Source organism: Sinocyclocheilus rhinocerous, unplaced genomic scaffold, assembly GCF_001515625.1.
Source record: "Sinocyclocheilus rhinocerous isolate Xijiao unplaced genomic scaffold, SAMN03320098_v1.1 scaffold111, whole genome shotgun sequence".
Taxonomy (NCBI): Eukaryota; Metazoa; Chordata; class Actinopteri; order Cypriniformes; family Cyprinidae; genus Sinocyclocheilus; species Sinocyclocheilus rhinocerous.
In genome coordinates, this window is record NW_015642811.1 from 1,445,320 (window position 1) to 1,461,532 (window position 16,213).

The 16,213-nt window shown below is 40.4% G+C and overlaps 2 protein-coding genes across 3 annotated transcripts; one reads left to right on the forward strand and one right to left on the reverse strand.

Moving 5' to 3' along the window:
* Nucleotides 1-1,398: 1,398 nt before the first annotated feature.
* Nucleotides 1,399-3,146, reverse strand: LOC107756447 (microtubule-associated proteins 1A/1B light chain 3C-like). Its single transcript, XM_016573553.1, has 4 exons — nucleotides 2,713-3,146; nucleotides 2,521-2,576; nucleotides 2,331-2,437; nucleotides 1,399-2,053 (listed from the first exon to the last, which is right to left on the reverse strand). The coding sequence occupies exons 1-4, from the start codon at nucleotides 2,768-2,770 to the stop codon at nucleotides 1,894-1,896; spliced, it is 381 nt and encodes a 126-aa protein (XP_016429039.1). The 5' UTR covers nucleotides 2,771-3,146; the 3' UTR covers nucleotides 1,399-1,893.
* A 2,524-nt stretch (nucleotides 3,147-5,670) lies between these two features.
* Nucleotides 5,671-16,092, forward strand: LOC107756497 (dapper homolog 2-like). 2 transcript variants are annotated; one of them, XM_016573647.1, is made up of 4 exons: nucleotides 5,671-6,280; nucleotides 11,340-11,508; nucleotides 12,707-12,910; nucleotides 13,484-16,092. In XM_016573647.1, the coding sequence occupies exons 1-4, from the start codon at nucleotides 6,065-6,067 to the stop codon at nucleotides 15,829-15,831; spliced, it is 2,937 nt and encodes a 978-aa protein (XP_016429133.1). In that variant the 5' UTR covers nucleotides 5,671-6,064; the 3' UTR covers nucleotides 15,832-16,092. The 2 variants fall into 2 exon arrangements, with proteins under 2 accessions (XP_016429133.1, XP_016429134.1); XM_016573648.1 differs by having other exon boundaries at nucleotides 5,672-5,792.
* The last annotated feature ends 121 nt before the right edge of the window (nucleotides 16,093-16,213 follow it).

The following is a 16,213-nucleotide window of genomic DNA, read 5'->3' on the forward strand; positions in this document are numbered from 1 at the left end:
TTTCTGCATTCAGAAACATTTTCCAAATTGCAGTGTGTAGTGAAACAAACACCACCATTGACAGTTGTGAAAAATGTGTACATTTATCTGCCATCTGTTTTCATGAGCGCTGACAGAAACCTGTGTACTAGTATGTGAAAACTATGTGGTAGTAATGCAAAGACAGCATCATATTTCTCTCTGCTTATCAAGTTATGTTGAGGCATGTTGAGGTACTTTTTAAGCCTCGTTTCCTTCAGCAGCTATTGGGAGTTTATCACTGATTTTTTCCCTTCTTATGCAGCTGGCTTACTTAGTTACTTTCTTAGTTTGGTGTAATGTGAACCCTCTTGCAACACTTTCTTTTGTCTGAAAAGAAAAAGACTGCCTATTGGTTCCACATTTGTTTGTTTGCATTAATGAAGATGTAAAAGTTTGGGGTAATTTTTGAGGAAATTAATTATTTTATTGAGCAAGGAAGCATCAAATGGAGCAAAAGTGATAGTAAATACTTACATTGTCACTAAAAATACACTGGAGTGTTCTGTTATTTTGAGAAATACACTGGAGTAATGGCTGCTGAAAATTCAGCTTTGCCATCACTGGAATGAATGAATAAATGAAATTTGACAAACTTTTGAACAGTACTAAACAACTTAATATATATAGTACTTTGTTTTGGCACCGTTATGTGCATTTCATTATTACCTTATACTATCAGCATACCAAAACCTCAGTTTACCTCCGTTTGAACTTTCTCATTGCCATTTCTCAGTAAACACACTTTGCAGGAAGGTGCTAAAGTTCCCAGTAATGTCCTAAGTAACAGTAAGAATGCAGATGTGAAGGGTTTAAAATTACCACCATCAACCCACCCTATATTTGTGCTTAATCGTAAATTAAAACAGCCTTGCTAGATACGGATGAAGTATGAAGGTCTAGTTGCATTGTGAGGGACACTAACATGCAATTCACAGCCTTTTAAATGGTCTATATCCATATAATTTGTTAGACCTGACCCATTTAGCACCTCCTGCTTACTGACACAGTAACCTAAACCCTTTTATTAAAGATGCTGATTAATAACAGCCATGTGCAAAAGGGTGATGCAGCTTTAGAAGAGGTGTGAGACTAAAAAGCAATGACTCAGATTTCTAGCAAAGAATTGCTTCACTGCTCTGTGCATGTTTATGAGTATATAAACCATCACTTACTGGCCATATTGTTTATTTTAAACTGCCCATTAGAAATAACCAAATGAAAAATAAGCAAATTATGTCCCTACCCCGTGGTGTATGTCACCATGTTAATCTTAGTTCCCTGTTGAAAAGAATAAACCACATTAACAGAATAGATGGAATCAAATAAAACCAGACATTCAGTTAAAATAACTAAACTGATTTATTGAGGATTTTCCAACCGGATTTGAAGCCGAGTACATAATTACTGTGTTGTTTGCACTCATTTTCATTCCAGTAGGTGTTTGTTTTAGAAACACAGATACACAGTCACAGAAAGAACAAGGAAAGGAAACCAGCATCGAACAAACCCTGTCTCATTGTGACAGGACATCCCAGGTCCTTTGAGGGACAGGACGTCCTTTTTTGTGTTGGAGCCTCATGACTGAGCAGCTTGAGAAGTGACGTCACTTTCTGTTCTTCATATTAGACGGCTCAGTTGTAACCTCTTTCAAATCTACTGATTATGCTTCAACGTTAGCCTCAAAGAAATCTAAACTATTCAAAAATTAGGTCAGAAGAGTCCTCTCGACCAAGTGTAGCTGGTGGTCTGTGTGGTTTTAGGTTTGATGTACAGTGAGAGTCATCATTTAGCAGCAATACATGATCTCAGAGAGGCATCAGTCTGGAGGTATGTGAGGTGATCTATATGTCATGCTCATTTCTGAGGGTCTTTTCATCCAAACATGTCCTGGGATGCATAGGTTATGTAGAGAAAGCCATCGGGGTCTCTGAATTGTGAGTAAACTTCTCCCATGCTGGCTGACAAATAGGACATGTTCTTTCCTGAGATCAGAAGGTACAGAGCTTGAGATGCCTCTAGTGCTATCTTACTTCTGAAAGAGAAAGAGCGAGACGGGAAATTGGCATTACTGAAAATAATTGCTTGAAAGATTCTAAAACTTCAGGCGGTGCCTCATACAGCGATCCAGTGATTGAAGCAATGTGGCACAGCAGCACAGGCCTGATTCACTGTTCATACAAAACACATTCACACTGACTCAAGAAAACAAGCCATGACTCATTTTCTTTTGAGCTGCAAAATCTGACACATGCAGCTAAAACTGCATCATACAATTGAGAGAGAGAGAGAGAGAGAGAGAGTATACACACCTGAGCAGACTGAGGAACTGCCCAAATGTCAGCTCATGTGGGACAAGAAATTTGGTTTTGTCCAGTAGGGGAAGCTTTTTCTCACGAAGGTATCGCTCCACAATTACCTAAAATACAAACAAATTTTCTTAAATATTAAAAAAAACGTTTCATTTTTCTTTAAACACTTTATATTAAAAAGGTATCTTACTGGTAATTTGTTGGGGAACTTAGACCGAATAGTACAGACTTCATCTTTTCTTGTTGCTGCATTAAAGGAACAAATATTATTCATTTTTCTGAGAATGGAACATTGTTTTACATAAAATAGCGCAGACATCAAAACAAGTGACGTAGAGGAGTTTGTAAAATGCAAGAGTTGAATGTTGATGTCATGACCTACCGAGGCACTTCCTTTGCTTGAAAGGCGTAATTTCCATGGATTTCTCGTAGGGAGGCATTCTGACTGGAGTTTGGCGAGGCTGGAGACCTGTAAGATGGTGAGGAGGAGGCTGGTCCCGAGCTGACGAAGTGCCCACGGGTGGAGGTTGTCTCAAATGCCTGTTTTCAGCTCGCGGGGCTCGGCCTTTATACGTGTGTGTGTGTGTGTGTGTGTGTGTAGAGGGGGGACAGTCTGAGGTGTGAAAAGATGAGAAGTGCTTGCGCGTAATTAAAGGCCTTGCGGTGATATTAGGATATGAACCGTTACATAAGCTCTTTAAAACCTCTTCGGAGCCTCTCCCCTCCTCGCGCTCGATCAATAATGAACCGTCGCTGTAAATGAGCAAAACATTCACAGACACTGGCTATTTGAAGTGAGTGCCATGACAGCTTAATTGCGAATCACGGCATCCGTTTGTGTAACACCTCAGTGAACAACAGACGTGACAGACGTGAGAAACGGAGTTCCCTAAACTCACGGGGCTCGGCCTTTATACGTGTGTGTGTGTGTGTGTGTGTGTTTAGAGGGAGGACAGTCTGAGGTGTGAAAAGATGAGAAGTGCTTGCGCGTAATTAAAGGCCTTGCGGTGATATTAGGATATGAACCGTTACATAAGCTCTTTAAAACCTCTTCGGAGCCTCTCCCCTCCTCGCGCTCGATCAATAATGAACCGTCGCTGTAAATGAGCAAAACATTCACAGACACTGGCTATTTGAAGTGAGTGCCATGACAGCTTAATTGCGAATCACGGCATCCGTTTGTGTAACACCTCAGTGAACAACAGACGTGACAGACGTGAGAAACGGAGTTCCCTAAACTCAACTAACGGGACAAACACGAGCATAGGCCTGTATACTCAAGCAGACCGTTTATGCCACAGGGTGTGACACGTTTTAAATACATTCTTTATATTGAAAAATAGATGAAAACAGAATTTGTCAAAAATTCATGAATAATTGAATGTACAGGCATCCAAAATACATATTATATAGCTGAAGAGTTCAGATGAAAAAGCCTCTAAGTTAAATTTTCTTTTAAAATGAGCTTTTTTTTTTTTTTTAATCAAGGCTCCTGTTTATATATATATAAACCCCCTGAACATAAACAGGAGCCTTGATTAAAAAAAAAAAGCTAATTTTAAAAGAAAATTTCATATATATATACACACATTTTTTTTCTCATTTTCTACAAATATTTTATTTTCCAAAGAAGAAAGTAAGTCACATGGTTAGTTTTGGAACGAGACATGGGTGAGTAAATGATGACAGAATTTTCATTTTTGAGTGAAATGTCTGTGTTTTTGTGATAGATGACTGAGCCCCAAACACAATGAGGTTAGTATGTTACAGACTGCATAAGCATAACCATAGTGAAACAGAGCTCAAGAGCCTCAGAGTTTGGAACAAAAGCCAGTTTTTCCACTTACCCTAAGGCCTATCCTCACCATGCTCCCATTCTCAGTGAGGTCAGAGAGATATGAAATAAACAATGTACATTATGTGCCTGATGGGCATTAGGCTATATGAAACAATAACAAGGCCAAGATAGCAATAGGGTTTGGCATATTAGTTTAAACAAAACATTTTAAACACATTTACACCTCACTGGCTCAACAATATATTTACTGAACCGCTGAGGAGTAAAACTGTGTTTAAAGCATTTAAACTTAACTATACCATGAAATTTCAAAGCAGATTGAAAAGTTACGTATGAATTTTGATGGATCTGACTTAAAGGTGCTCACATCAGTGTAATGTATGCTAAATAGATTATGTAAATTATTAGGATTTTACAAACAGAAATTATGTTTGTGGGGAAAGAGGATTTAAAAAAACCTGAAGTGGAAGAGAACTGCCAGAGTTTGAGGTTTCACATTTAGTTTGATGGTTTCAGCAGGAAGTTTGCCTGAATAGTCAAGTTAGTTTTATTTTAAAGAGTGATGAAAGAAGTAAGAAAGAGCTGATATGCAGAAAATATTGTGCTATAGGCCTGCTTCATATATTTTGTTTAAACTTAAGATAAGAATACTCTTTCAGAGGCAAAGGAATCGCAATTGTAACTGTTTTATAAATTAACAAATTGATTTTACATACACATGCATCATGCTGAAACAAGTCTTATATTATCTATTTATTTTCATCTGATGTTTTCATTTGTGATTTGGTTTCAGTATAAACTAAACTCTATATCCAACATGGATAGACCTATGGAGTATCCAATATCTGACTAATCTTCCTACCCTTGTGTCAGAGTGATAGGTGATTAAACGATTACTGATGGAAATCTTGCTTGGTGTATGTTAGACAGGCAGATACTGTCACCTGCTGGTTAGAAACAGTCTTTCCTTTGTGTCAGCAGTGGACTTTCTCGTCACATAGCAGCCGATGCAGGAACCTGCTATTTGAAACCAACAAAACCAAGCGGATATTTGATCATTTGGAAAAGTACACAAAGTAGGGTAATACACGTCATAAAAGTAACAGCATACTCTTTTCAATCACAATGTGGGTCATCAAATTTTTTTTTTTTTACTTTATTTGCTCATAGTTGAACGTGATCCAATATTTCTCTAGTAGTGGTTCATGAATGATTTAAGTGAAGGAATCATTCCATGAACTGATTCATTTTTGCCTCTTTAAGCGCGCAAAAAATCTTTCTAGTGAACGAATTCAAAGACTCAAATAGATTTGAGCCACTCTGTTCCACTAATTTTTAGTCTTTAAATTTGATAAATGAGTACAATTCAAGTTTGTATTAAATATTATGCAACGCGACAGTCTCAACACATCGTACTAACTACTAGCAGATTCACATTCCTCGTCTTAAAAAAAGCGAGTCAATTCTGTTCGAAAACTTCCGCGGCCAATCAGCAGCGACTCAGCGAGCTTTCGCGTCTAACTCCTCCCCATTCATACTCTTTTCTTCACAGCGGTGAGCTGTGTGCAAGACTGTCGCATATGATTCAATCCACATAATCTTCATCATCATTATCATCATGAACCGAATGATAGCTGACGTGATGGTTGTGGCGTCTCAAAATGGTTAGGTGGGAAAATGTTTTCAGGGGTTAAATTAAGACCTTAAAAGTATGCCTTTGTTACATGTGCCTCAGTGCGAAAGTTGAGTTGCGACCGTACTGCATTTTCGTGATACATTGTTAACGGACTCTGAATTTTAAGCGTCGGCTCCGGTGTTGCTCATGTCGCACAGCGCTCATGCTGCATTGACAGTCGGTGCTCTGGCTAGAGGCGAGCAGTGAGTCCTCCCGTTCACCGACCACCGTGTCTGCCTACAAACCGATTTTGCGCGCACAATGGCCGGTCGCCGCGGTTGTGTGAATTCGCTATGGTCAGGGAGCGATCGGGTTCGTATCGGAGAGCGGCTCAAAGGCACTCTGGCCGGCATATTGGAGCTGGACCTTCTCCGAGGACGACAGCTGGAGATGGTGGATGCGGTACTGGACATGAATGGAGCGCCCGCTCACCAGGGGGAAGGACTGGAGAGCGCCGCAACCTCCCGCAGGCAACAGGTCAGTGGGGACGTGGGAAATTCCGAAGGAACATAATGTCCCTCGTAATTTTAACTTTGATCTCCTCTTCGAGGTTGGAACCCTGGCTGGTGGCACCTGCTAAACGTTTCGGTGACAGTGGCATCCAGTGGCGCTCATGTCGCATGACCTATACAGAACGCTGCTGTGTTTACATTTCAGAATTGTACACACCTTTTTCTTCAACGTGTCAGGGTTGAGTTGGAGTGCACAGCTATTCTGGGCCCCTGCATACAATGCATGTTGATTGCGCCAATACAAAATACCTTCTAGTGGAAATTATATGGGGGAGTGGGGTAAGCTGTGTCATTTTTAAGTTTACCTCTGGGAAAGGAAAATTAGATCTAATATGTCCAATTATATATCAGGAAGCTTGTTATCAAGTGAAATGAGAAAACATCTATTAGAAATTTGAAATATGACTTCTCAGAAAAAGATAGTTGCTTCATGTTGGGGGTAAGTTGAATCATTGCAGCATGTGAACATTTTACATTAAAGATATACTCAACCAGTTTACTAATATATTAGTCTCATTCCAATGTCTTAATTTTGTAGATACTGCCCTGGACATTTTTAATATTTCGAATATTTGATTGTACAAAAAATTTAACATTTTGCAGTTGTATTTTTAGTAATAGTTCTATATTTTTTTCCCAATTCAACATTATAGGGAAAATGCTTTATTTAATAATGAAATAATTTGCACAAATTTTACATGGTTTTGTACGCAGGCAATTCACCGACTGAATACATCTGCTTTGATATGAAATTCATTTCACTTGCTATTTAGAAAAAAAATACGTTGGCATGCAAAAGAGAAAACAATGTAAAAAAAAAAAAAAAGAATTTTAAATTTTTTCATGTGCATTGCTCAAAAGTTGGCAACTGTAAAGGAAAGGCTCTTTCTAAATATATGGTCATGTGACAAATTACGCTCTGTTTTGTAGAGTGTGGCACAGTTTACCCACTGGCACATCTTACCCCACTATCAATCCCTTTTTAATCTACACATCCTGTCTGTATGTTGTACAGACTGTTCAGTAACAAAATGTTGATTTTGCCATGGTTATGTGGCAGGGCTCTTATGGTATGGAGGTATGGAGGACTGATAACAGGTGCAGTTCAGGTGTGTGCTTGTGTAATGAGAGAAGGAGGGAAGTGTATGTGAGAGTTGACAATAGAAGCACCATTGTGTGTTTTTATAAAATGGACAGTGTGCAAGTGAACTCAAGCGAAGCCACAAATGTGAAATGCATTTAATAGTGGCAAGTAGCTCATAAATTATTTCTCATGTCCTTCATTTATTATAGGGCATTTATATAATTATCCGGGATCTCCTAGATCAAAGTGATGTGATTAAGAGCGTTTCTTTCATGGCATTTAAAATTGTTTTCGCAATTTCAAAAGGCTTTTGAAGGACACTTACAAGTAGCCATTCAGTCCAGCAAAATGTGCGCATTCGAAACAGCAATATGTATCATGAGACAAAAGTATTAGTCATCATCGGGGCAATGTTGTTGCCTCTCCACCTACGCGACTTCCATTTGCATAAACACCACATGGAGAAATGTTTCTGCTTTCGGCGTCACAGATATCACCTCTCCTCTGCTACCCGCTGAGGGAGAGAGAGGATGGAGGGAAATGGACAGAAAGATGGAGAACGGGGGTGTGCCATGCAGAGCAACTGATATGTTAACCCCTCGCTAGGATGGACTTCTGTGCAATGGCTGAATGCAGCATCAGATTTCATAGCTAATATGCATATTTCATTTTACTGACATTGATTTATTAGACGGTTCCAATATATGTTTTTCGCTTTCAGTCAAAGAGTGGATTGCTCTGATTCAGTGGCTGAAAAGCTGTCTTCCTGCTGCCTCCCACAAGACTCGCCTTGTTATTAAAATATGACGTTAAGCCATATCCGGTGTCAGTGAGGGAATTGAATGAGTAATTCCTCTGTCAATGGAACTGATGGCCAGACTGGATATTTGTCTCATTATTTCCATTATTTTATGTCCATTTGCATCATTAGCCTCATATAATGTAGTTTCCATGTGCCAGAGCACTCCTTCATGAATTGATCGGTAGCTGGAAAATGGCCAGTGCACCCTGTGTGAGAACGTATCAGGTTTCCCCCATTGAGCAAATGCTTCTTCCATTTCCCCTCTTGGTGAAAGGAAATAAATTGCAACTGTATACCGGGATAATGCAGTATAGATTCTGTCTAGATGTGCGCATGGGTATATAATCTATATATGAACAAATGTAGACTTTGGAAGCAAATTATACGTCATTTCATTCAGTGGTGGCAAGGAAAAATGAAACTGAAGTAACTCAGAGGGTGACTATATGTCGTCTTTTTCTTCGACATGTCCTGGCTGGAATTGTCTAAAATGTCCAAGTGTGTTGACTATATTTTCCTATTCTTTTTATATATGCTGAATGTAATGACTGAAGTAGTTTGACCAGTAGCATGCAGGCATTGCACATAATCGAACCAATTGTGGTGTGCGAGAAGATGGGATACAGAGAACGGTCTAACCGATGCAAATGTTGCCTATATATAATGTATGAGGACTGTAAAGAGAATGTCAAGAGGAAAACAAAGCCAAAACCCAGGCATTTCAGGCAGTTTAAAAATCCTGACCTAGACATGTCTGGTAAATAGAGGTTGTACGGTCACCCTAGATGTGTTTTTTGTCAAATGCATGTGGAAGTGTTAATGCACGTGTTAGCTCTTATTCAACCAGCAAAGAGAGAACTAAAGTATTGCTGCTAAATCGGATGTGTGGGCGAGGAGAGGAGAAGGAGAGCGAGAAAGCGAAGGAGAGAGAGGGCAGGAAGAGAGGAGAGGCCTGACAGTTCTCTGAAGTGAAGTGGGGGAGGCAGTTATATCCATGAGTGGTGGTGGTTGGGAGGGGGTCTCACATAAGAGATGCCTCCTTCATGCTGTTCCTCTCACTAGGCAACCCATCCCCCGTGCTCTCTACTTTTCTTCAAAACTCTTTTTTTGCTATCTAGTCTCTTTATGCCCCCCTCCATGAGTTTTCCACCTTCATCTTTTTCATCCCTGAATGTCCTGCTCACTCTTTACTCTGTATGTTTTTCCTTCCATATATATTTTTAGTGCCAAGACAGGAATTGTGGGTAAACTGCTGGAGCAGAGATAAGCCTGGTCAAAGTCTGTCTTTCAATACCCATTATCCCCCATCTTTTCTCCCTCTCCTTTGATTCATCATCTGTCTTTCTCCGCTCTCTGCTTATTAACAGCCCTCCCCCGACTTTTTTCATTTTGCCAGTGCATCACCTGCATTGTCTGTGTAAAAGACTGACAGAAGGTTGATCGGACTTAGTGGGATATGCACAATAGTCACTTGGTTTGATGGGATTCCTCAGAAGTGCTGCAAAGGGAGATTCCTTGCGATGGGGGGAGGTTGGGGATCACAAACAACTAACCCCATAAACACTTCATGTGGATAAGTGATTCAAAACTTCTGAACTTTAACCGAAGCATTCCCTTGATGGATCTTAGTTTATCAGTCTTTTAAAATCCTCTCAGAAAGCAGGCTTATACATCACAAAGTCACCAGCTAATGATGTGGTTTCTTCTTACAGGTGTACTGTTTTGTAAATATATACATCACATATACATGATTTCTATCTTGGTATTAACATCTGTGTCTGGTGATTCCGATCACAAGTGGTCAGCTGAGACAAATTGCTGTTTACATTAGGTATACTGACATGCATCTCAAATGCACCTCCAGTGACCAGCTGTGATCGTATTTCGAGGAGAGGATCTCTGATTTCAGGGCTACGTACATCACTCATTATGTAAATGTGTTATTGCATGTTGATAAAGTGCAACATTTTTTTACAGCACAAAGCACAAAATAAAATCTAATTTTAACTGTGGACAATATGTTTTGATGGGAATGCTGTTATTTTAGTTGAGCATTGTTAAAGGGATCGTTCATTCTGTCATTAATTATTGATGTTGTTCCATATCCGTAAGACAGAACACAAAATGAGATATTTTTGATGAAATCTGAGCGCTCTCTGACCCTGTATAGACAGCAACACAACTGACGTGTTCAAGGCCCAGAAAGGTAGTAAGGACATCGTTAAAATAGTTCATGTGACATCAGTGGTTCAACCTTATTTTTGTGAAGCTACAAGAACGCTCTTTTTTATGTGCAAAGAAAACAAACATAATGACTTCATTCAACAATTTCTTCTCTTACGTGTCAGTCTCCGCTGCGCATTCCGTGGTAGTTATGTTGCTGTCTATGGAGGGTCAGAAAGCTCTCGAATTTCATCAAAAATATTAAATTATTTTTATTAAAATATTAATTTTTGTTCTGAAGACGAACAAAGGTTTTCGGGTTTGGAACGACACGAGGGTGAGTAATTAATGACTCATTTTTGGTTGAACTAACCCTTTAAATGAAATGGAATCCCAAAAATAAAAATTCTCTCATTTTACTCAAAACCATACAAAGTGTGTGGATTCATTGATTCATCAGTGTGAACCCAAGTGATAAATCAATGTGTTCTGAAGCGAAGCGATAGGTGTGTGTGAGAAAAATACTAATATTTTAAATGTTTTAAACTATAAACCATCTGATGTAGCACTTCACAACACTCATGAACCCACTTATGAGAATTTTCCATTTTGGGTGGAGTATCCCTTTAACTTAACAGTTGTTTGTGTGGCACATTATCTGTTTGTTACTGGCATTGATGTTTATTGATGTTGTGTGCGTGTTCATGCCTGCGTATTCCAGATTTTTCAATCAGATGGTTATTTTCTTCTAAAACCATTTAAAAACCATCTTTTGTTTTTAGTAAAATAATCGATGGACAGGTGGGTAGGCGGTCCTTTGCTGCTCTCTGGGATGCGTCATGATGGATTAGTGTTTAGCGACAAATGCAATGCGATCACATGCATCATGATCGTATGTTAATACCAGGTGTAAACGCTGGGGTCTTTGTGTCATCACCTTATCTTGTAGTAACATGATTCCTCCATCTGTTTCAGAGTCTGTCGCCTGCAAACCCTGATCTGTCTTGCCTCGGCACGACAGGAGAGGGGATAAGCTCACGCTGGTCCACGCTGTCCTGGGACATCCCGTCTGATCTGCTGTCATCTCCCACTCCAGACTTCCCTGGCACAACACCGCTTGACTGCGACTCTAGACCAAGCTCAGGTGCTTGTACTCCAAATTCCGCAATAATAAACCTTTGGTGTTTTTTAAAGAACAGTTCAGAATGTCTTTGTGTGGATACCTGAACCTGTAGCAAAGACTGCTTGAAATATCTCACGTCAAGATGCTTCTCTAAAGCTCTTTTTTTCACAAAGAGGAATTGTGTGATTAATCATTGTTCCACAGTATTGTTTCCCTTTTTAGTATTTGGCATTTGAAGCATTATATAATTATTTAGTCACAGTTGGTTATTCTTGGTATTGTATTTTATTCAGCGGTGTTAGTCAAAACCTGGTATGAAAAGATGACTAATATTAAACCTTAAAAGTAAATATCATAAAATGTAAATACTACGATTTATAGTCAGAAAATCCATGAACACTGACTGGTAACTAGGGGAATTAAAGACACCCAAAGAACAAAATTTAATATGAGGTATTTACATACAGTCAGATTTGTTTTCTTTCTGCATCCAATACAAAGTCAAGACATGCAACATGTTTTGGAGCTACAGCTTAAAATATGTAATTTATTTTTGTTTTGTATGTAAAATAAAAGGGAATATCCAGAGATACAATAAATCATATATTCAGAAATAATATATCTCAGACCAAAATAGCAATGTTTTGATAGTGCCACAAAACCACAAATGGCTCTCTTAGCTGGCATAGGAGAACATCGAAAAGATGATACACTTCAGCACTTTGTGATAAGATTAAACCTACACAACAAAATGGAACCATTTTGGATAAACTATGTAGTGATTCCTCAATCAGTGGAACTATGTGAAATTTCTAAATCAAAAGTAGTTATCCTTTAAGCCCTCCCTGAGGAATGAGCCCTGCATGAAATAGTAATACATTTCACACAAGTGCATGACTCGAAATTTCTAAATCAAAAGCAGTTATCCTTTAAGCCCTCCCTGAGGAATGAGCCCTGCATGAAATAGTAATACATTTCACACAAGTGCATGACTCATAGCTTGGATAGCTTGGGGCTCTGTTTGAAACAAATGATTCAGTGTTGACCTTTCAACTTCAACATGACACATAGTTTCTGTGTTTTTGGCAGTTCTCTTTTTACTTTGGCAAACATTAACCCTGGCTTTTTATGGCAAACCCATCATTTATATCATGTGTCACCCCTGAAGCACTGCTCCCCCTAACGCTCTTAACTTCATCTATCATTCTCTTGTCCGCAGGTTTTTACTCGGTCAGTGGGAGTTCTCTGTCAGACTCTTGTTACTCCGTATCCAGCGAGGCGGTTCCTGGAGGGTCAGTGAAAGTCAGCTGTAGGCCTCGCTCACTGGATCATAGTGCCACTCATTGGAGGGAGGCTGAGTCTCATAGTACAGAGTGTCCTGAGGACACAGTGGAGAAACAAGAAAGAAGGCCCTTTTCTACTGGTATGACTTGTGATCTTAAAAAATCCCATGTCTGAGTCATATTTCATTCAAAACCCAAAAGAAAGAGGAACTTAAAACCCATTTGCCCATTTATATAAGCAAAAATGGTTAGAAATACTTCTACATGATGGTAGGATTTGTTGTACATTTGCATTTTGTTCAAGATAATTTAAATACTTATAAAAATCCTTAATCATACTATAAAAAGCTTGTAAAAAAGTAATGAGCATTTAATGATAAGCACTATTTGCTAGTAATAGGAATTAAAAACTAAAAGTACAACAAAAATGTAAAATGTCCATATGCATAATTATTATTTACATTAATAATAATTTTGTTGGGAATGTAAAAAAGAAATAAAAATGATGTTAATGGAAAAAATGGTACCCATATTTTTATGCAATATTTAAAAAATATATTGTTTAATAAAAATAATATTCATTTTTTAATAATTTGGTGTTTTTGATGTGATGCTGTTTTCGAATTAAAATCTTTACATAATTTATTATTGTATATTAAATAAGAAGAATGTAAATAATAACTTTACAAACCTTTTCTGTTCTTTATGAACAGGGGATCTTGAGCTCAATAGCCTCATGTTCCTGACAGACCTTTGCTCCAGTTTGGGAGGCATTCATCCCGGCTCTCTTTTACCCTCTTCCAACTCCAGTCCACAGCTTCAGCTGGACCCTAAATTTTGCTCTGACCTAGTTTCTCGGAAGACAAAAGAGGTGTACCCTTACCCTAGTCCACTTCATGCTGTGGCCCTCCAGAGCCCCCTGTTCACCACCTGCCAGGAACCTTCCCCCACCCGCCTCTCCCCCAGTCCAGAGAGCGATCAGCCTGTGGAGCCAGAGCTTGAGCAACCTCCTGAGAAGGGCCAACCCCCAGCCTCTCCTTCCTTTACTCAACTGGAGCAATACATCAACAAATTAGTCCATCAGCATCACTGCAGGGTGGCCGCTGAAACTTCCAGCCGTGGACCCCAAATAAACATCGCAGGAGCTGGTTATGAGTGGATTCACCCAAGAAGTGCTTCCTCCTCCAGCCTGTCCGGAGGGAGTGTTACCCCTTGCAAGTCTATCCTGGGCAATTCAGCGAGAGTCAGCCTCAGCAGTATTGGTAAACACGCAAGTCGCAATTCCATCAACCTAGGAAACTTGCCCTCCGTGACAGGGGAGGATTTCAACATCAGCTTCCACTTAAATCTGAATTTGAACCTGAATCCAAACTTGAACAAGACTTTGAGTGTTGATGCTACAAATGTGAAAGAAGAGGTCTCAGGATCATGTGGGCATCTCTCCGCAAGTATAGTCACTCCAACTGCTTCCCCTTCCTCTTCGACGTCCACCATCACCAGCACTCCAAACTGGAGCAGGAGACCAAGGATCTCCACCTGCCCTTCCTCTGTGAACAATCGAGGGTCTCTGGAGATAACTGGAAAGAGCTTTGGGCAAATGGGATTCTCCAAGTCACTAGACTGGAGTGGAGCCTCAAGGGAAGAGGCAGAGGGTTGTCCTCCAACCAAAGCTTCAGACAGCCCTCCCAAACTTAATGAGGACTCTGCAGTTGTATGCGAAATCTCTCGTGTATCTGGCCTGCCGAGATCTGTAGTTCTTGGCTTGATGGAGGAGGGGGTGGAGTTGGATGCCGAATGTTTTAGGAGTGAACGAGAAAGAGGTGTAGGGTCTGCTTCTCCAAGTAACATTCCTACACGGCACTCCTCCTGCTCATCATTTCAGCACCCGTTTGGATTGGATCGAACTAATCTGACACCATTATCAAACGCCTGGGCAGGTGCAGGCACCGGACAGGATTACATATCTCAACAGCATCGCCTACAAGTTTCACACTCGGATTGCCATTCGGCACTGACGTCACAGTCAGGTAGCCCTCATTCGGACAATTCTGGTCCCACTCCTACTCGTTCTTCTCCCATTCTGCCCTTCCCACATAATCAATCAGACTCTGCCTCCTCTCCAGGCTCCTCCCACAACAGAGTCCACTCCCCTCCTCGGCTACTTTCAAATTCACCCTTCACTCCTGCCCAGCTTTCAGTATTTCGGCGTGACTCCCCATCTCAATGCTCTCTTCCACGCTTTCACCCATGTAGTTCCCCACTGGGTCCCATTCGGCCTCGTGGAGGTTCCCTCAGGCAGAACGCAGGGGCTGGGTGGAGGCCTCAAGATAGAGGGTGGAGGAGGAGTGGGGATGGAGAGCGGCTCTACCAAGGCAAACATGCCTCAAGAGAACTTATTCGAGCATCCACAGTTAGTAGCTATTTGGGCAGGGACTATGGCACCGGATGGGAGGATGAAATGAGCACTGAAACCCCTAAAAAGGGTGGAAAGTTTTGGAAGGGGTTCGAAACACGATTTTGGGGACGAGAGGAGGAGGAGGATGAGCGAGATGAGAGAGCTGGAGGATTTGGTTGGAGGCACACCTCGTTGAAAGAAAAATCATCCAGTAGGCAAGATCAAAGGGGGAACAACTCGAAAAAGAAAGGTACGAGTTGGGACAGTCGCAGTTCCAGCCTCCGGTTGTCCAGGCGAGCGTTATTTCGAAGCGAGTCTCAGGGAATTCTCGAGCCACATTCTCAGAAACGGGAAAGCAATCAGTGGCGTTCCTCGTTTGAGATCAGCCGTGCAGGACGGGGCTCTGAACGCGCTCGCAATCTTGTGAGAAAGGAGGAGAAACATCATTCTTCAACTGCCAGTCTTTTCCATCTCTCTCGTTCCCAGAGCCTGGAGGGAAGCAGTCACTCGCTTTCTCCTCTTTCGTCCCCATCGCTCTCGCCCTCGCCACCCCCATCGGCTCCTCTCACCCGTTCCAGATCATTCCGCGACCTTGGAAGGAAAGTGTTTGGCTCTATGAGGTCCCTCAGTTTCAATAAAAACCACAAGTCGAAAAAGAAAGATTAGTATGAACATTTCAGAATGGTAGAAGCCAAGCTGCCAACTTTTCCAAACTTACAATTTTCTCTCTTCCTGCTTGCTTAGGTGCTTCTGCATGCCATGCTGTGTCTATGTGCACTCTTATGGTCATAGTGGTGTTGTTTTTACTATGAACATATGCTTAAAAAAAAGCACTCTAAAGTATATGCTGACCATATACAAAAAGATGTTGTTTGAACTTATGCTCAGGACTTTGAAAAAAATATAGAATGTGAAATGATTGTTCAAGTGCTGAAACTGATGAAATTATGAAAAATCAATAAAAGTATTTCCAATTTAAAACGATCCTTACTGATTTGCTTTGCAATTACTGCATATGTTGCTACTGCTGAGTGAAGTGTTTTATGGT